Raw genomic sequence first — 20,716 nt, 5'->3', positions numbered from 1 at the left:
TTAATTTTAGTAGATGATTAAAATGAAGACTTTAAAATCATTTCAAAAGTAATCTTTATACAATCGTATACGTGGATACAAATAAATTGCTTATCCGAATATCTGTCTTACGTACTATAAAGCTGCTGGAAGATCCACAATAGTGAATTAGAAAAGTCTTTTGTAATAACGATTAGTTATTGTGTTATTGTTTTTGTTGTTGTTGTTGTTGTTGTTGTTGTTCTTGTTGTTAATTCTGGAACACAAGTGGGCAAAGTATTTTATAGAAATGTGTCGTTCTAAAATATTACTTACATTTCATCAAATTAAATACAATAGAACTATAATTTCAACTTATTTCAATAATTTTCTATGTAGAAAGAAAGAACATCTAATGAAAGTTTCTAATCTATATCACCTCTTTTTTGTTCATGAATTAATCCTTATAAATCATAAATACCATTTGATGGTAAATGATTCAATGATATAAAATATTTATAAGAACGAGTAAGATAATCATCGTTCGAAATTATCTAATACATGGAAAGAATAATCGCAAATTGTTTTATAAAACTAATATGAGTTCACGGTCATGTGTATATCCAACACACTCGAGTGAACTTTTATATTATCAAAAGATCATAGATATTAATTATGTCATTAATTAATTAATTAATTAATTAATTAATTATAAACATACTATGCTTTAAAGAAATGCAATAGAAACGCACGAATGATCTTCGAGCAACGATAAGGAACGTTTGCGAAGTACAAAATTGATCTGTCGATCGAGGAATCAATATAAGACAAAAATCGATTCAGATCATGGCGCGCATGTATATATATATATATATATATATATATATATATATATATATATATATATATAAGAAAAAAAAAAATAAAGAGATGTTTATATGATTTCATATACTAAATATAATATTATTCTTATAATTCTTTTGATAATCTCTTATACGTTTTTACGCAAATGCAATATAATCAATTATCTAAACCATACGTACGAAGTAATGTTTTACTTAAAAACTATCTTACGATTGATGACGTCACTGATATACCAAAATTATTATCAAAAATGGCAATATATCCCTCATGTTGTTTATAAACTATCTTACGACGACTACATCGCCGACATTGTAAAATTATTATCAAAAATTATGTAAACGTTTAACTTTTTTTTTTGTCTTTTTTTGTTTTTTTTTTTGTTTTTTTTTTTTCTTTTTTTTCTTTTTTTTTTTTTTTTTTTTAACGAGTATTCTCTCGTATAATAAAGAAACATGTCAACACGAGTCACATTAGACTCTAGTCAGTCCCTTGTTAATATTTAAACTGCAAAATATAATTAGATATAATTTTACAATTGCTAAATAAATTTAAGCATTGATCGGTTGAGAAATATGGGAGCTCATTTTTTTCGTAAGTTCTTCTAAAAAGTCTTTATAAAGTATACCGTCCATATTCCACGAAAGAATATAAAGTATCCACCAATCACCAAGATCTACTTTTCTACTAATACTTTGACACGTTTCAATTGATATTCCAGGCGATGCGATATGCAACAATCTTGGTCTTACGGCCGGTGCAAATATTATAGCAGCTCTGTAAGCGACCAAACCGATCAAAAATATGGAGAGAATGATATACCAGAACCAAATGAAGATATAAGTCTTTTCGTTGACTATATTTAGCGGTAAAACGCATAATGAATCGTGCTTCTGTATCGTACCGGAAGCACCGTATTTGTGAAATATGCATTTTGTAACACGAGGGAATACGTAAACCATAGGATCAAAGCGATTCTCTTGCGGTGTATTCGATATGTGTAATACACGAAGGCCATAATTAAGAAATTCTCCATCGAAGAAACGATTCATCAGGTACAGTTGTCCAATAATATTGACCAGGCACAAGAGCTCGCAAGCGAAGTAGTGATACACGTACTTTTGATGCCTCTGAAAGAACAAATAATCGCTGAGTTAACTCGAATTGAACTCAATGAGACCAAATTGAATCTAACGGGAGCGTCTCTGCATATGTACATCTCCCCTTTCTTTTATTTTTCTCTAATTATTCATATACAAAATAAATTCTTGTATTTTACATTCCATAAACCATCACATATGAAATACGCTTCAGTGTATTTTAATATATATATTTTTATATTTATTTATTTATTTATTAATTTATTTATTATTCTTACCGTTAAATGGGACATAATATATTCCATCAACTTTGATTTTTTCTTCTTGATGATATCTTGCTTATCAATGCCACAATTCATTCCCATGATCAATGTATTCATCAATCCACCTTCCCACATGTTCCAGAGCCATTGAGGTGTATAGCATAAAATTGCCTAAGTGACAAAAAAAAAAAAAAAAAAAAAGTAAATAAATAAACAAACAAATAAATAAAGAAACAATTAAAAAAGATAAACAAATAAATATATTATACTCGGAAGAAAAGAAAATGATATAATATAACATAATTTATAAATTAAGTCGCACAGGTTGCAACTTGATGTACCATCATAAACAGATGTCAATAAAATCTATAATAAGAAATTACAAGAAAGGATATATAAACCATGATAAAAAGGACGTACTGTAAGATGATAGAATCAGATCGGATGCACAAATTGTAAGTCTATATATTCTTTATCGCGACCTACCGTATGTCGCACGTGTAGAATTCAATGATAAAGAAGTTAATACCTGGAAGAAGAGTACGAAGCAAACCCACTGGTAGTAAGTATAGTATTTCCTTGCATTGACGTCTCCTAAATCGTTTGCTACCCCTGGATGTGCCACCTCAGTGCCCATCTATGAACATATGATACTTTGATAATAGGATGACAATGAAATCATATATCTGCATATCAACGATGAATTTAATATACATTACTAAACATGCGCTTTCTCTCTCTCTCTCTCTCTCTCTCTCTCTCTCTTTCTCTCTCTCTCTTTCTCTCTCTTTCTCTGCTGCTTACATCACTTCGTATGTCTGAGTATAGCCCTAGGCGAGCTATTTATGACAATGTACATACACACACACACACACAGGACGTGCGCGCGTAAATAGGTACTTACGTACTCATAGATACATAAATACATACATAAATACAATGATACATACACGTTGTACATACATTTGTATATCATAGAATGACATACATAGGATGGTACACATAGATATACAGATAGATACATACACAGGATAAATATATATAGATACATATATATATGTATATATACATACAAATATACACACATACACACACCAAAGAAACAATGGGTAAACTATTGCTCTACTCTCTTTCTCTCTTTATCTCTTAAAATTTTTTGATTTCAAATCAAACCCCATTTCTCTCGATAAATCAACGTTTTATAGCACAGCTATAAAATAGGATACTCTTATTACGAAATAAAATAAAACGAAGTGGATATCTAAATCACATCCTTTGTGAAGATTATTACTGTAATAAATTCAAACAATCGATTTTGAAATCGTTTCAATACTGTCTTTATTAAACGTCTATTTTCTCCAATCAATTATGATAATGATATTATGCTGTTCAGTTTCATGATAACTCGAATGGTATTGTATAATCTAAAAAAAATTTGTCACAATACAGGATGATCCAAAAGACATACAAATCATATAATAAATTATTTTTTTAAATAAGCCAATAATTATATAAGAAAGAAATTGATTACATTTATATTTCTGACCTACAATAGATACTGGAAATGTCCTCCATTAATGTTTATGAAAGCTTTAATACGTTTCACAACTCTCGCTGCAATCTTCCATAGAGTCATTGCATTTACGTTGACGATATTTATCTCTCTAGATCTTCTTCCACGTCTAGTACGTACATTGAGTGTGCATGTGTTGCTTTCATAGAACATTTTCTTTTAAAAGTGATCCTCAAAGAAAAAGTCTAAAGAATGATCTATGTGATTTAGACGATCACAATACATGAGAAATTATGCGATTTCCAAAAAAAAAAAAAAAAAAAAAAGAAACTCTTACAACATAAATATCTTGAAATTTGTTATGTCGTGCGTGCGGTGTGTATGTGTGTGTGTGTGTGTGTGTGTGATATTCTAATGCTTCTATTCATCGATTTCTAATAACGATATGAACTGATTAATTAGGATTACGTGACTTCTGAATAATCCTTCATAATAAAGATAAATATAAATTAAATTTAATAATAAATATATATAAATAAAAAAAAAGAAAATTAATTAAATTTAGATAGAGTAATAATAACAATCGATATAAATAAATCGATGAAAATTTATTAATATGAAAATATAACGGGTATGTCTATTTATTAATCTTTGAATGGATAGTACACTAACGACTATGAAATTGACCGGAAAGGAATAAATGGACCTTAATATTCATTTCATATGTGAGTGTTATACTTGTATATAAAGGAACAGGGATCTAACTGTCAAAGATACAACACTGTTGGAGGTCCCTTTGTTTTATACGCTCGAACATGAGAGCAACCACCATAAGTGTCATGAGAGCTCGCCGTTACACTCTGAATGACAAACGAAGATGTTGAGTAAGATTCAATGTTCCAAGAAGATCTCATATTATTATTACTTAGCTACTTCGAAAGGAAAAATATAAAGAAAAAAAAAAAAAAAAAAAAAAAAAAAAAAAAAAAAAACTGTATTCTCTTCACTCAGAACACTTTCTTTTACTTTCGTCGAAATTATAATAACTTGCTAAAGATTAAATTATAACAAACGAAACTATATTCTATTCGCATAAATTTTATATTTTAAACGTTCACGGTGTATTAAATTTAGAAAAAAAAAAAAAGAAAAAAGAAAAAAAGAAAATGAAAATAATAGATCCGATAGATAGATTGATACCGATAGAAAGTTTTCTACGTCTATAAGAGATATATATAGGGTGTTGAAAAAAAAAAGCCATTCAATATTTATACAATGCATAGAATTACTATCAAGTAAAAAGTCCTAATAAATGTAGATCGAAGGATCAATCATTTCTAAAATATAAATATTTTTGTACGTTAGTATCATGATTGATCTATTAATTTTTATCATAACGTGCAATATTATCTTTAGTATTTATAAATCGCCTTTCGAATATTCTCAATCAATTTTCAAAATTAAAACATCGGCTAATTGATCAATTGTCATCAACATGAACGTTCTTATATGGAAAAGTTTTCTCAATTCAAAAGTTCCCTCCCTCTTCATACGCTCCGTTTCTAAAAATCTTCTTTCTAACGTCTTCGCGAATCAAACTGATTTCGATTCAAAGATGAATTTGAGAACTCTTTGGATTTCTTTTTATCGGGAATATTTAAAAAAAAAAAAAAAAAAAATTCTTCGCCGATATATAAACTTCGAAGAATTACGAAACCTTACTTGCCAATCCTTGTGAAATTATCCAACAAAGATGTGGAATTTTCGAAAGGATTCCGTGACTCTGTGAGAAAAAGATACTACTAAGTGTGTATAAAAATGATGAAAGGAGAGAATAATATAGAAACATATCTTCTGTAAATAGAAACAATTGGTAAGTTAATCAGAAATAATTGATCTTTTTACCTATGCATACTAAAGATTTTTTTTTTTTTTCCATTTAGTACAGTTGTGTTCTATGCATTGTACTAAAATATTAAATGTTTTTCTTTTTTCGTTTTGTACACCGTGTATACGTTTAATCGATCGATCGACTTGCGAAAGTCCAATGTAAGAGCAAAATCATTGGACCACGAATAATCTATACGTAATATAAATGACGCAATTCTTTCCAAAAAAGTACAACGGAGTTTTTTTCTTTCTTTTTTTTTTTCTTTTTTTTTTCGATGTTTTCACTCGTCGAAACGATTTAAAAAAGCCGCGCTTTTATACAGACTACGAAAAGAAAAACAAAAGAACGACGAGGGAATCAAAAGACGATCGCACGTGTTAAATAAGATAACCTTATTTTTTCTTTCTCCCTTTCCTGTAAACAATTTCCTGTTCTTCATTAACCTAAATCGTAATTATACGAAGATATACGGTTATCCGTATGTAAGCGATAAGACTGGCGGCGATATAATTAAGTGATCTAATAAGACATATCATTATTATGAAATACATTTAATGTACGTATACATCGAAATGATTTAAAGTGAAATTATATACGCAATAGCACGTCATCATTTATGATGATGGTACTACATACGTATGTACAGGTTAAATGATTGACAAGAAAGTTAAAAGGGAAGAAAAAAAAAAGGATAAATCTTTATTCTTTTCTTTTTTTTTTTTTTCCGAGACAACTTCCTCCATCTTTTGTAAAAGAAGAAAAATATATATGTACGAATTAACATAACAAATATCCACATAAATATCTTCGCAATATCGCAAATATCTCCTTTTTTGTTATGCAATGTTCTAAAAATACTTTTGAAGGAATAAACACGATAGAAATACACGATACGATTGAAAAACCTTCCGATTTTGCATTGATTTCAGATATCTGTAAACGATATATATCCTATAACGACCCTTAAAAAAAAAAAAAAAAAGAAAAAAAAAAGAAAAAAGAACGAAAGAAAGAAAAAAAAAGGAAGAAAGAAAAAAAAAGAAAAAGAAAAGAAAAGAAGGAAAAATCTCGATGTATCCAATGATCTCGCGGTTGTTGATACTCGCCATGCATACACGTATACGTAATTATATCCTAAAAGTAGTTGAATTCGATCCGTGGTCATACATTTTTAATAGATACACTCTCTCGTTGACCAATATGTCGCGAGTTGATCTGATTCGATCGTTATAGAATAATTAATGTAAAAAAAAAAAAAAAAGAAAAAAAAAATTTCAACGATTAATCAAAATGACAAATTGTTACTTTCGAAAATGAAATCGAACGTGAACAGGAGGGAGAACATTTTTTTTATACTAATTATTCGTATACCAAATTAAACATAAAACAATCGATAAATAATTTCTAACGGCATTGCTTATTGAAATAAATCTCAATTCAAACGTGACCACCCGCCATTACCTTTGTTGAATAGATACATTCTATTAAGTTATTTAGTAATGGTTATAAGCATATTGACACATATGAATGCTCTCTTCCAGAGATTGATTATGAAAAGAAAATTTAACCTAAATAACATTTATCACGAGTAAAAAAGAACGTAGGGTATCGTAAATGGAGGAGAGAGGGAGGGAGGAAGGGATGTAGGGAGGGGAGGTGGTGGGGGAAAGAAAAGAAAATTGCGGGACGTTCAAAAAAAAAAAAAAAAAAAAAAAGAAAAAAAAAGATAGAAAGAGAAAAGAATGCGATATTAAAATAAAAGGGTGAATTGCAAAGAAGCGTAAACCCACCTGTCGACTGAAAGCGTCTGGCATCGTGAACGTTGAGGTTATCCAACAGTAGGTGTTGATGACATGTTGTGGCAGGCCATGACCGACGATACATGAGATTGGATTTCCAACGAACTGATTCGCGGTGATTATTATTGAGCAAGTTAGAAGCACCACCGAAGTAAAGTTATTATGTATGCGAAAGAGCAAAGATACGGTGGAGACTTCTTGCCATTTGAGATAATAGGCTAGACCACCCAAAAGCCTAAACATGATCGTTCTTCTTCTTTAATCACTTTTGATCGAAATTTTCTTCCTCTCTCTTTCTCTCTCTCCCTCCCTCTCTCTCTCACTCTCTCTGTCTGTTTGTCTGTCTCTCTCCCTCTATCGAAAGGATTCTAACACATATATAAAATAATGACAATACCCTCCCTTGTAACAAACCGTTTAACAAAATCGTTCGAAAACTTGGAAATCAATCCCCCTTTTGCCACTGTGTCTGTCTAGTTCTTTCTTCTCGGAAAGCGAACAACAAACGACGATCCTTTTTCCCTCTTCTTTTCTCTCTTCCTCCCCCTCCCTTTTACCATTCGTTGCCCTTCACCACGCTCGAGCGCGTCGTCCTCTTCTTCTTCTTCTTCTTCTTCTTCTTCTTCTTCTCTCTTTCTCTATTTCTTCTCGCTCGACAAGGAGACAAGACCTCGGTCACGAATGACGTCTATGACGGAGACAACGACGAAGAGAAGACGATGATGAAACGATAGAGGTCAGCGAACGTAAAGCTAAGCAAAAGAAGAGAGAGAAAAAGAGAGAGAGAGAGAGAGAGACAGAGAGAGAAAGAGAGAGAAAAAGAGATATAAAGCCTAAGCTACTAGCAACCACCACTCGTGAACGCACAACCGACCGCGTCGTCACGAATCGGGACTCGTTTGCCCGTACCGATGCATTTTTCGAACACGTGCTGCCCTGTGTACGGCGCGAGCCGGATAAAACCGAGTTTAACCGAGAATGTCCGAATCAAAGTTTCTGGCGCGCGAACGACAGACTGTATTCTCTCTCTCTCTCTCTCTCTCTCTCTTTTTTTTTCGCTTCTCTCTCTTTTCTTCTGACTAATGCGACGAACGTGCAACACATTCGAACCTTTCTCTTTCTATTTTTCTCTCCCTTATTTTAAAAAAACGTAAACTCTACGAACGTTATTTTTTCAATTTTATTATTATTATTTTTGTTCTATTTTTGTCTTTTTTTTTTTTTTTTTAAATTTACCATCAACCAAGTTTTTCTTCGTCTCTCTATCCTCGAAAAATCTTTTATAATAAATCGTATAATATATATTTATATATCGGTTATTTATATATCGTTTGAGTCGTTTAAAAAGTATAGAAGTAATACGAAGTTGTGTAACTACCGATTCGTTACCTATCCTTTACTGCTCCTCCCTCTCGTCGTATTTATCCCTCTTTTCCTCCCTTTCTACGTCCAGACTATCCCCCTCTTCTTTCTCTCTCTCTCTCTCTCTCTCTCTCTCTTTCTCCTTCTCCATAGGTTTACCCTCACGCTCTTTCCTTCTCTATATCCCCCATTCTCCTTTCTCTTTCTCTCTCTCTCTCTCTCTCTCTCTCTCTCTCTTTTTCTTTCACTCGCCGCGATCGCGCCGTGAATCGAGTTTTATTCCTTTGAAAGCCGCCGCCGCCGACAAGATATGTAACATAAACGTAAAGAAATCGTCCTGGTTCTCTTCTGTTAAAAGTTTCTTTTTTTTTAATTCTTATTTTCTTTTTCTTTCGTAAATACGTGTCCGTAAATACGCACGTAGTTTAACGCGCGTACCAGTACTCTCGAACGGCGACTGGCGAGGAACACACTGCGATCGTTTGTTGTTTCTCGTCGTAACGGGGGGAGGGGAGAAAATCGGTAGCGCAAGAGGGGCTCGACTGCGGATGCCGGGGGCTCGTCGTACTTTTACAGGAGAGGGAACACGTCCAAGAGAGAAAAAGAGAGGGGAAGGGCACGAAACGAAGAGGGGGACCAGATGTGATCTCTCCCACCTCGTCTACATATTTTTTAACTACATACAATACGCTACGTATGTCTACTGTCTCTTTTCCTTTCTTTTCTCTCTCTCTCTCTCTCTCTCTCTCTCTCTCTCTGTCTCTTTTGTTACCAATACATTACACACGAAACGAAATGTGTGCGCTAACATGCTTTGTTATTACCGTTAGATTCGACTTTTTTCTTCGTTCCACGCATCGGTCGTCCATCGATACACACATAAGGGCTTTTCTCCTCGTATTCTATGTAGGCAAAGGAAAGTAGGAGTCATGGTGATATCGAGAAAAATCGACGATCTTTATGTTTAATTCGTTAATTTTAACGATTATTATCTCTTCTCGGATCGATTAAAAAATTAATACGAAACGTCGTCTCATATATCTATACGATAGATGATGATCTATCCGATTAAATCGATTGTATCGATTGATATATCTTTTTATTCTTCATCATGATACATAGATACTTGATTGGTCACTTCCAGAACTGATCACTCAACGAACCAATCCTTTACTTCAATTTTAAATTTACAATTTTCCAACGGTTAAAAGCTTTCCTAGTGTTTATATATTTATCCTATCAATTTGAATAATAAATATAATTATTAGAAATAAGAAAATTATATAATATTATTTCAATATTCCAATATTTATTTTAAATAAATTAATAGAAGAAAAAAAAAAAAAGAAAAACAAAGAAAAATTATGCAGAAAATAATATTAAGATTTGTCCATGAAGCGAATCTATCTTAGGAGATGAAGTTGGTGCTGCCAGCTATCGAAGGTATATAACATTAAAATGTATATGAAAAAGTAACCTTTATAATCCTTTTTTTTTTTTTTTTTTAAGATTATAAATTATAACAATTTTCGATTGGATTTATAGTAGATACAAAACCATTAAGATCATTGGTTATGTTCTTAAGAACCTTTAAAATATTTCGCTCGAATAAATGAAATTGTTATGGAGGAAAAAAATATAGAAAGTTAGTCTGGCAACTGTACCCATATGTAAAAATATATGAAACACGTGTTACTGTCGTGCGCTCGCACGTGTATGTGTATGTGTACATGTATGTGTGTATGATGGTGTTGTGTATATTTATATCGACGATAAAAAAACGTTGACTTTTTCTGTCTCTTAATTTTAAAGGCAACGATTATATTGGTATGTTTAAAATTTGTTTATGCGAATATATCTATAATCATAAACGAATCGATAAAAATTCAGTGAAATTTGTTCTTCTTTACGAAATAATAATAAATCATTCTAATTACTTAATAACGTTTATCTTCGATAAATAATACTATCCAAGGCTTTTGTAATTGTCTTCGTAGAAAGTATTAAATTTTAATACTTTAAAGATCTCACGTAGATCTAACGATAAGTAATCACCTTGTTCAAAGGTCCTTCGAAGAAAAACTTTTCAAAAGTTCCATTTGAAATGTCCTAAATTCCTTGTCTCACTCTCTCTCACTCTCTCTCTCTCTCTCTCTCTCTCTCTCTCTCTCTCTCTCTTTCTTTTTTTCTCGACCTTTGTCTTTTTCTCTTTGGTCTCCTTGAATTCACGTCCAGTAACGACGAATACTGGCTCTGTGGTTTTGCTTTCTCCTGTTCCATAAGTCTCTTTATTTTTCTTTTTCTTTTTAACATACCATATATTATCTACCGATCATCGGAGTACTACAAAACAACGATGACTAACATTGCCTACAGAAGAGGATAGGCATTCATAAATCCATAAGTATGCACATACTTGTGTACATACGAGCTTTAAGTCATCATAAATTTTAATTCTTGCTAATCACACTTGAATCATGAATTTAAATCCATCTAAACTGAATGAAATCACAGAAGAATAAAAATTCCGTTAACCCACATCATCCTTCCGTTCTCGTTGAGTTTCATGGGAATAATACGTCATCCCTTTTTGTTTATATTATTTTATTTTTATTTACGATCATATAGTTATTCATAAATAAAATTTTTAATCGATTATGTAATTAAATGGATCATCATAAAGTTCGAAAAAAAAAAAAAAATTATCCAAGGAATAATTTAATCTTAAGTTTATAATATAATATTTTAGGTTATGTATTTTATATATGGAATTATATTTTTCATTTATATATGGAGAATGGACGTTTAAACCTTTTTTTTTTTTTAGAATTCAACAAATATCTGCAATAATATCGAATGCATTTTTATTGATATTTTTAATTTTAATGATGATGAAATGTTTCTTTCAACAGGCAAACGCAAGGCGAGTTCCTGCCTACCTACGTGGCTGCATATGCTAATGTTCCCGCGTCCTCTTCACCGTACCAGAAGCAGTTCACGGACCAGATGTGCAGCATGATGCAACAGTTGTAACTTCTGCTTCAGAAAAGCAACGCGATATTGTATGCTTTTCGTCGACCGTCTATGTATCTCGACGATTACGATATCTGTCTTCCTCTACTCTGCAAGGACAATTTCAAATATGGTAAGAAACGTAGTGTCGTTTAACTTTAGTCGACGATGTTTGAATAAAATCTTAGTAGATAATGTATATAATTATTAACGAATAAATAAGAAATATTTCTCATCGATAATATTAGATACTGAAGTAATTTTGGTTTTCAGGATTTGCTTAGTAAAAATGTAATTTAAAGGGGGAGAAAAAAAAAAAAAAGGAAGAAAAGAAAAGAAAAACCAACATAAAATATTTATAAACTTTAAAAATCAAAAGGATCTTTCGTAATGAAACAGTTTACATTATGGTTTTGCGATAGACGATCTATCGTTGTACGCTTTTCGATCTTTCTATTTTATAAAGTGACGGCACCGTCATCGTAACTTCGATGCTGTCTACATACATAATTGCAAAAAAACAAGCTTACGAAGTAACGCGATCTATAACGTATGTAAGAATATATCTTAATTAAGAAAGTATAATTCTATTAAAAGATACATATATTAATCATATATACGATTTTCAAAGATTCAAAAATCATTAGATACATAGTAAAATAGAATTATTTTAAAAACGATAATTATTTTTAAACTATGCTATCTCTTTTCGTTCATGATGAACAGTAAAATACATATGCACCTCTAAAGTAACCCTGTCATTTGATACTCTATGCGAATCTATATCCTCGGTATCTATTTATAAACGCACTAAAGAACGATATATCAAAGTCGATGGACGAACCACAGCTCAACAACGTCCTACGCTCCCCTACTGTGAAAACTGCTCACACTAGCTCTCTCACTCTCTCACTCTCTCACTCTCTCACTCTCTCTCTCTCTCTCTTTCTCTCTCTCTCTCTCTTTCTATATATCTCTATCTCTATCTCTATCTCTCGTTTGTTCGCTCGCTTGCTCGTGTGTTTCTATATTCTACGTCCTTAGACACAATTATCTTAATTAGAGTCCGTCTATGGCCAATGACAATGAGCCGGTTGTGACGTACCGATTCTACCGAAAAATTGCTCTTTCCTCAAATGTATTACATATGTCCATAGATTTTTGTCTATCTAGATGAGTTTTGAAATTTATTACATAGTCCTTTCAACGTAAGGGACATTGATCATTTCATCACCTACGAGTGTTAATTATTATCGTGCATTAAAAAAAGCGACGGTAAAACTATTGACATGGATAATTTTCAACTGTTATTATTCTCAGAATTTATGTGGTAATCATTAACTATGATTCTCGTGAAAGCGTTGATTGATTTCTAACATGATATCACTTCGTTGCTCGTTCTCTTTATGAGTGTGTTTCTCATTGATTACCTACGTGTTTAGAGATCACTCGAAGGAAGCATTACAATGATGAGTTTTCATTGTAAGTATGTACTATAAGAGTCACATGTAATAATAACATCCTGTTGTCAACATAATTTTTTTTTTCTATCATGTATAAATATTACTATAAATATCAAAAAGACGTAAATAAATGAAATCGAAAGTTATCTAAAATTTTACAAGCTATGTAAGTTGTATATTATAAATCATCACTCGAATCATGATCATAAGATGTTCCATAGCGTTGGAGAACACGCGTGCGCACTGATCTTTGGAATGTACTTGTTAGACCCGGTCAAACCGGTTCGTTGGACGTTACACGTTGAGAACCTCTGCGGGTCAATCGTGTCAATTGTGACGAATGTATGTCGAGTCTGCGGATGGTTCTTCTCTTTGGATGCTTTAGAAATAATCTACGATCACATATTCAATAATATATCATATATTTATATATATATATGTGTGTGTGTGTGTGTGTGTGTGTGTGTGTGTGTGTGTGTATAAATAATGCATATTTTTTAATTAACAAATTATAATTTACTTGACTCGACCTTGAGAATATTGCATTAAGTAACAAAATATAATCGCAAAGGAGACTCATTACATAGACGACTTCCTATAAGATTTGCATAATGTTTATAGATTTATGGAAATCGTATGTGTATATGTATATGTATAATACATGTGATAATGAAGTGACGTTACTGTCCGAATGAATCGCTGACGGAGATACACTCAAAGAAGAGCAATACATTTGGCGTCCTACTTACAACATGAAATAATTAACGTAGTAGTAAAGTTTACGAGACATGCCTAAACAACTTCTATCCCTCATTGTCAATATGTCAACAGAAAATAGAAATCGTTGATGAATTAATGATTTATAGCTCGTAAAAATATGAACATTGAACATTGAACAAAAAAAGTTAAAATCACAAAGTATATAAGTATAAAAGTTTAGTAGTAAAAAAAAAAGCGAATTTTGTTTCGAGTTGATCGACTCCATTGGTTTAACGTTCCTCTCTTGTACAAGTGGAATCTCGCGAAAGCGTATAGTATAGTTTCGAAGATAAATTTTCAAACCGGTTTCACTCTATAAGCACGGGCCAAACTCGTTGAAGAAGAAGGAATTTGAAATCATGCGACAAACACATAGTAGGAAATACAGTATATAAACATCTATATAAATATATGAATATATATGTATGTGTATTTGAAGATCAAACGATCCTTCTTCTCTTACTTTTTTTTTTCTTTTTTTCTTTTTTTTTTCTACCATGATCATTCTCGATCATCGACGAACGAAGCCATTTTTTTATTCGCAGAAGAACCACAAGATACACATCCTGATGTCTCGCTCAGATATATCCTACCAATCGATGTTCACTAAGTCTCCTCACGAACTTTATTCACGGACAAGTGACATTAGAATCTATATATATATATATATACACCTTCAATATTTCATCAAGAAATAGCTATTATTTTGAGACTTTCTATTCTTAAAAGCATTCGAAAGAATAATTCATCAAGGAGACATTGTTCTTTTCGTAATATCAAAAACTCCTTTAAAAACATCCAGACGAGCAATTTCTGTTGTTTCGAATAGGGCGCTACGTATGAACATTGGTATGCACAGTGAGTACATATACGAGCTGTTAGAATCACAAAGGAAGCTGGATTGGAACAAAGAAAGAAAGGAGAACCGATCAGAGACAGAAGGATCGTTCAGAAAGCCATCTTACACGAGCTTGGACAAATCAAGAATAATAAGTTTACAAGTTCGTCGACTTATCTTTTGTTGAACACGAATGTTTTTTCTTTTTCTTTTTTTTTTCTTTTTCTTTTCTTTTCTTCAATTTTTTTCTTCTTTTTTCATGCAAATTACTTCGAAGGAATTCCAATGGAATTTTAGAAGAACGCATTCGATTTGGAAAGAAAAAAAATGAGAGAGAGAGAGAGAGAGAGAAAGAGGAGAGAGGGTAAGAGAGATACGATTTTCGAAAGTTAGTCTGATGAGAGCTGAGAGCAATGTCAACCGCCCACGCAGAAAAGACTAAGGGCTCTAAAGGAGGAGACTAACTCAAACGAGAAAGCATCCAGCTGCTCTCCAGACTTCTCTAGCATCTCTACGAGAGTTCTGCTTTTATAGCCTCAACTAAAGCCGGTCTTTGTTCGAGGGACCACCGAGATACGGCCCACGCGGGCCTTTCATATGAATAATACCTGAACTCGTGAGACCCAACCATGCCGAGTCAAGGGGCTGAGTTACAGTTATATATGTGTCCTATGTACATATATATATATATATTTAAGTATATAACGCAACCCAGAGACTCGTAGACTCTTGGAAATATTCTCTCGATAATATTGAAATTTTTCCCCTACAATTCCAATTTACTCTCTCGATAAATCACAATTTTAATTAAGTGTTCGTTCCTACCGATACTTCATTCGTTATCAAGGATAATTAATCGTTGTTGATTCGTCGATAGATTTATCGTAGCTTTCTATATGAACGCTGTCAATCAGAGGAACTTTATCCTTTCTTTTATTCGTGACTAATAACGCTAAAATTGAAATTGATTTCCAAGTGAAATTCCATACTTTCTACGTATAGATTAGATATAATTAGCTTTACTGACCCTTAGATATCTCTTATTACGTGACTGGAAAAGGATTTCATTCTTTTTAGATCTTCGAAGAATGATTCCACTGTCTGATTCACAGTTTCTTTTCTGAATGCATACGCAGATACATACACAGGCACGTACGCGCATATAAATTTTTTGTAACGTTTATTTTCAAGCGTAATTTAATTATTGCTAATTAAAAATTATTCTCATTTATTTCGAAAATATTTATTCAGGATTTATCGTAATTAATCGTATTTTAATTTATCGTAGTATTAGAACGTACATAAGTGACGCATTTAACGTCAGTCAATTACTTTCGAATTTATAGGTCACCATGTATAATGTCTATATCAACGATCTTAACGATTTAACGATCTTAACTATAGAGAGACTCGCTTAAGGAGTCAACGCAACGTATACTTACCTGCTACGCATATGCGTACGTTCTTGTATTTTAAATGTCGTCAAGTTAACGCACGTACAAAAAGAATGTCTTTGACTGTGTAAGAGCATTGACACGCAAATAGCGATTTAAGCTTTCTTCTTGACACTGTCACGCGATACAACGTTTTAATCTGGCCACGTTCGTGAACATGGAAAACAAACTTACGTGTTTCGAGTAATAGTTTGAAATGGAACGAATAGTTAAAAAAAAAAGAAAAAAGGTTCTCAAATTACTTTACAAACATCAACTGATATTATATATTTGTATATTTTTTTTTTCTTTTCTTTATACATAACACTGCAATATCTTCGCTGAGATCGTTTTAGAAGGTATCAGAGAGAACAAAAAATAGATTATAAAAATAAAAAAAATACTTCGTCGTAAGATACGCCTAAGAAGATTTTAACGAAGTAAGACCGTATGAATGGGGGCTTAAGGCAGCTGGAAGAAGATTGGAGATCATGATCGAGTCACAACAAATAAGCTCGTTAATCTAGTCTTCCCTCGTGAAATAAACTGAGCAAGGAGAGGATTTTTTTTTTTCATTTAGCGATATGGACTCGTTGAAAGTCTAATTTTAAGGACAACTCTGCTAATCATCGAAGCGAACGTTCTTTTTCGTTTGTTTTTTTATTTCTTTTTTCTTTTTTCTTTTTTCTTTTCTTTTTTCTTTTTTTATTTCGCGAGCTAGCTACGAAGAAAAGATTAAAAGAAGGCAGCTCAAAGCCGACTGGTTCTCATAAAAATCGGTCCATCGTTTCTTTCGTTGGTACGTAAGTACAATGGAAGTGATAAATAGAAAAGGGCTCATTTCGAGAGTCGAAAGAGGGAACTCGAAGGACCATAGATGGCTGTTAGAAAAGGGTTCGGCTCTTTTGTTTTCTTCCCATTCGATTCGCATTCTTAAGTTCCGTTTTTCGCTGCGTCAACCCCTCTCAACAGGCAAGCCATTGTGTTAAGAACACCACTTTCAGAACTGGCACTAAATGAACACGTTTCTTCGTAACATGCACATCCCGTTTAATATCTTTCCCATGTTTTTCTTTTTTTTTCTTCTTCTTTCTTTCATTTTTTATTTATCCCACAGAAAAAAAAAACGAATGCGTACGTGCAATACTTGAACAAAATTATTCTACGTCGTCGAGAAAAATTTTCCCTTTTATATAATATTTTCACTAAAAATATTTGGTCTCTTCGCGATATATCATTCGTTATAACAATATATATGTATGGCACTTTCGAAATTAAAAATATATAGTCTTATCACTTGGCACATCCCAGCGATAATTAAATCATTTACATACTTCGATTCGATCGAATAATTATGAAGAAGTCTCAATATCCAAAGTCTTCGATTTTTCCTGCAATGGATATTCTTCGACGTCTAAGTAAGTCGTCTTATAGTATTGTCCTTGATTTATGTTCTCGAGATCCTGAGCTAATCTTTCTAAGAGATCTTTGAACACATAATTGTCTAAATTTTTGGCGATATAATACAAAAAAAGCCAATCGCCAAAATGATATTCCCGAGTAACTCTAACTACATTCCAAGGATTATATTTTCCAGGACAGGCCATAGAGAAAAGAATTTTGTTAAACGCCTCACTTCTAAAGAAATAAAATATAATTGAAGATCGTAAAAAATTATTTTTATAAAAAAAATTAAAAAATAATTACCAACCTAGCATGTAATACCATCGTTATCAATCTCCAAATAAGCCCAAGCAAAGTGATGAAGGATAGAATAATGAACCAGTACCACAGGAATGTATAGATCTTCTCATTAATGATATTCAATGCCATCACGCAAAGAGCATCGTGAGTTTGTATCGTACCCGAAGAACCATATTTATGGAATGTACACTTTGTTACCTATGAATCATTAAAACACGTAGAAAATATCTAAATGAAAAAAGATAAAGAAAGTATGATTCATACCTTGGGAAAGACAATATCGAGTGGCTCCATTCTTCCACTGTAGCTTTTGTCTCCAATAATTTTACCAAGATTCATAAAGGCTCCACCAAGGAACCAATTGGTCAAATAAATTTGCGTTACAACATTAATGAAATTTAATATCTCACAAAAAGTGAGATAATAAGACCAAGTTCGATTGATGTAAATACGTTCGATAAATGCCTTTCGAATTTTTTGTATCTTTTGATCAACATCATCTTTCGATGGCACTTGGTATTTATCGTTGACCTTCATTGCCGTTTCATGCAAACCCAAGCAAGCCACATGTAAACCCGAGACTAAATTCTTCAAACGACCACCTAAACACACACACACACACATCTTCAATATATTACTAAGGATATAGATATCTTGACAATTCTGTTTAAGTCTTTAAATTTCAACGCTTCTGTTAATTCAGAGAAATCGAGCGAGGTAACAATCGTCAAACTGATAGTATTATTCATCTTCAAATCATTTTTTAAAGAAATATTGTAAACTATGATTATAAATGATATCAGCTGAATAATTGTCATGAAATCTTTCACATTTTCATAAATTTCATATAATCGCAGTAGTTTTTTTTATACAATCGAATTACATTATTAAGCGTTAATCTATTACCAATATAATGTTCTTGTATCGTAATAAAATATATTTTATATCAAATTCATACAAGACGATATTAATAACTTACCTTCTGTCTTTCGCCATATGTAATGTGGTAGATAAAAGAGAAGAGCTTGGAAAAATAAAACAAAAGGTACCCATTGATAATACGCATGATGAACAGTCTCATCATTTTTCCCAATTGGTCCAACTCCAGGATGCGGAATTTCTCCTTCATTCACGTACGATGCATTCATATGCTTCACCTACGAGTAAATTCGTTGCATCGATAAGGAACGTACGTAATTGCTCGTGTAACAGATTACAAGACTTTCGTTTTCACGGGACGCTCGGATATGAAAGGAATCGTCATTCCACGCATAACTAAATATAAACGTTCTTAAGACTTACCACGGTGAAAGTCGACGTAAAGAAGCAATAGGTTTCTATAACATGCGGATTTATCGATGAATCGGCTATGCATCTGTTTCAAAAAAAAAAAAAAAAAAAAAAAAAAAAATTTACACATGTGTTCAATGCATTTTCTATTCTATATATTTATAAATATTTAAAAGATAGACGATTTTTATTCACAAAATTATACCTTATGTGTTCGCCGATATATTGTCTCGCAGACACCAAAAGACTACCGACGAGCAACGCCAAAAATGTGACCCTGTAGTGTAATCTGAAAACTGAAAAAAAAAAAAAAAAAGAAAAGAAAAAATTATTTTCTCTTTTCAAAAATAAATTTTTGCTTATTTTTTTTATCTTTTATTTCATATATATATATATATATATATATATATATATATGTATATATATATATATGAAAGATATATATAAATACGATCGAATACACAAATAATACACAAGCACATGTGACATATATCGATAAAGATGACCTCGTGATCTATGACACTTTTAGTTTATCAACTAATAGGACTAACAGATTTATAAGCCGTTATATACGATAAACACGAATTCTTCAAGAACGCAGACATTAAGAGCATTTACCGATATTATCAATAGCTGCTGAATCTTCGGCTACTTTAAGTTTTACGTGATCCTTTAGGACAGAAAACGTTGACAGAAACGTTGCCGCCATTGCTAGAATGCAACGAGAATGCAGCAAGAAGATTTAACGCAATTTACTGTCGTGTCTCTCCACGAGAATATGATTATTAAGCGATCTTGTTTTTCTTCTTCCTTCTATTCTCCTTTCTTCTTTTTTTTTCTTCTTCTTCTTCTCCTTCCTCTCCTCCTTCTCCTCCTCCTCTTCTTCCTCCTCCTCCTTCTTCTTCTTCTTCTTCTTCTTATAATTCTTCTTCTTCTCCTTTTCCTTCTTCGTTGCTCTGATAGTAAAGTCGTGCGACGGAAAGAATGTTTAACATTCGTAAACGCGTAAAGACGTTGCCATAAGAAACAGAACTTATGTTTCTTCTCTCTTGGTAATATCAACGAAGTTAAGGTGATCGAGCTCTTTGACCAACATTGAATCTCATGAACGACGTTATCACCAGCACGACGATTGCGCAGCAGCCTTCTCAAGTGTCTAATATGTAAGTCAAAAAATGTGGCTATCTTTCGAAGAGTGAGGTAACGTTATTGTGTGATGGTGTGTATAAGCAGAGATAAGAAAGATAAAGCCTTTAGTAGTATAGATACAATACGAAAAATACAATAGAAAGGGAGAGAAAGAGAGAGATAAAATACGTAAGCACAATGGCTTACGATAGTTACATTGTCGTTGAATCTTTTAACAGAGCTTTATGTCTTCTTTGTCATTGTCAACGTATGTTTAGTATCAGTAATGTCTACACATCTACATATTTATATATATATATATATATATATATATATATATAT

At 32.2% G+C, this 20,716-nt stretch overlaps 2 protein-coding genes and 1 long non-coding RNA gene across 5 annotated transcripts; 1 reads left to right on the top strand and 2 right to left on the bottom strand.

Moving 5' to 3' along the window:
- Positions 1-36: 36 nt before the first annotated feature.
- Positions 37-8,615, bottom strand: LOC124950229 (innexin inx1). Of its 2 annotated transcripts, XR_007101291.1 has the most exons (5): positions 7,377-8,137; positions 2,712-2,819; positions 2,198-2,353; positions 1,033-1,949; positions 37-235 (listed from the first exon to the last, which is right to left on the bottom strand). XR_007101291.1 is itself a non-coding variant. In XM_047496678.1 (4 exons), the coding sequence occupies exons 1-4, from the start codon at positions 7,626-7,628 to the stop codon at positions 1,371-1,373; spliced, it is 1,095 nt and encodes a 364-aa protein (XP_047352634.1). In that variant the 5' UTR covers positions 7,629-8,615; the 3' UTR covers positions 898-1,370. The 2 variants fall into 2 exon arrangements, 1 of the variants encoding a protein (XP_047352634.1); XM_047496678.1 differs by lacking the exon at positions 37-235 and having other exon boundaries at positions 898-1,949; positions 7,377-8,615.
- Positions 7,345-19,386, top strand: LOC124950241. Of its 2 annotated transcripts, none has more exons than XR_007101298.1 (3): positions 7,345-9,441; positions 11,660-11,892; positions 12,033-19,386. It is a non-coding gene; the product is annotated as an uncharacterized LOC124950241 (long non-coding RNA). The 2 variants fall into 2 exon arrangements; XR_007101299.1 differs by lacking the exon at positions 7,345-9,441 and adding an exon at positions 10,959-11,151.
- On the bottom strand, positions 16,531-20,360 carry LOC124950228 (innexin inx7-like). The gene is made up of 7 exons (XM_047496677.1): positions 19,865-20,360; positions 19,452-19,542; positions 19,259-19,331; positions 18,936-19,113; positions 18,221-18,558; positions 17,964-18,154; positions 16,531-17,890 (listed from the first exon to the last, which is right to left on the bottom strand). Exons 1-7 carry the CDS (start codon positions 19,953-19,955, stop codon positions 17,605-17,607), a joined length of 1,248 nt encoding a protein of 415 aa, XP_047352633.1. The 5' UTR covers positions 19,956-20,360; the 3' UTR covers positions 16,531-17,604.
- Positions 20,361-20,716: the final 356 nt, after the last annotated feature.

Source organism: Vespa velutina, chromosome 6, assembly GCF_912470025.1.
Source record: "Vespa velutina chromosome 6, iVesVel2.1, whole genome shotgun sequence".
NCBI lineage: Eukaryota > Metazoa > Arthropoda > Insecta > Hymenoptera > Vespidae > Vespa > Vespa velutina.
The sequence above is the reverse complement of the archived record's forward strand: the minus strand, read 5'-3'. Positions and strand labels throughout refer to the sequence as shown.

Coding starts and splice junctions, on each gene's coding strand:
- LOC124950229 (XM_047496678.1), bottom strand. CDS start 7,628: ATGTTTAGGCTTTTGGGTGGTCTAGCCTATTATCTCAAATGGCAAGAA. Junction 2,354..2,711: donor GCTTCGTACTCTTCTTCCAG/GTATTAACTTCT, acceptor TTTGTCACTTAG/GCAATTTTATGCTATACACC. Junction 1,950..2,197: donor ATATTATGTCCCATTTAACG/GTAAGAATAATA, acceptor TTGTTCTTTCAG/AGGCATCAAAAGTACGTGTA.
- LOC124950228 (XM_047496677.1), bottom strand. CDS start 19,955: ATGGCGGCAACGTTTCTGTCAACGTTTTCTGTCCTAAAGGATCACGTA. Junction 19,114..19,258: donor TTACGTCGACTTTCACCGTG/GTAAGTCTTAAG, acceptor ATTTACTCGTAG/GTGAAGCATATGAATGCATC. Junction 18,559..18,935: donor CATATGGCGAAAGACAGAAG/GTAAGTTATTAA, acceptor GTGTGTGTTTAG/GTGGTCGTTTGAAGAATTTA.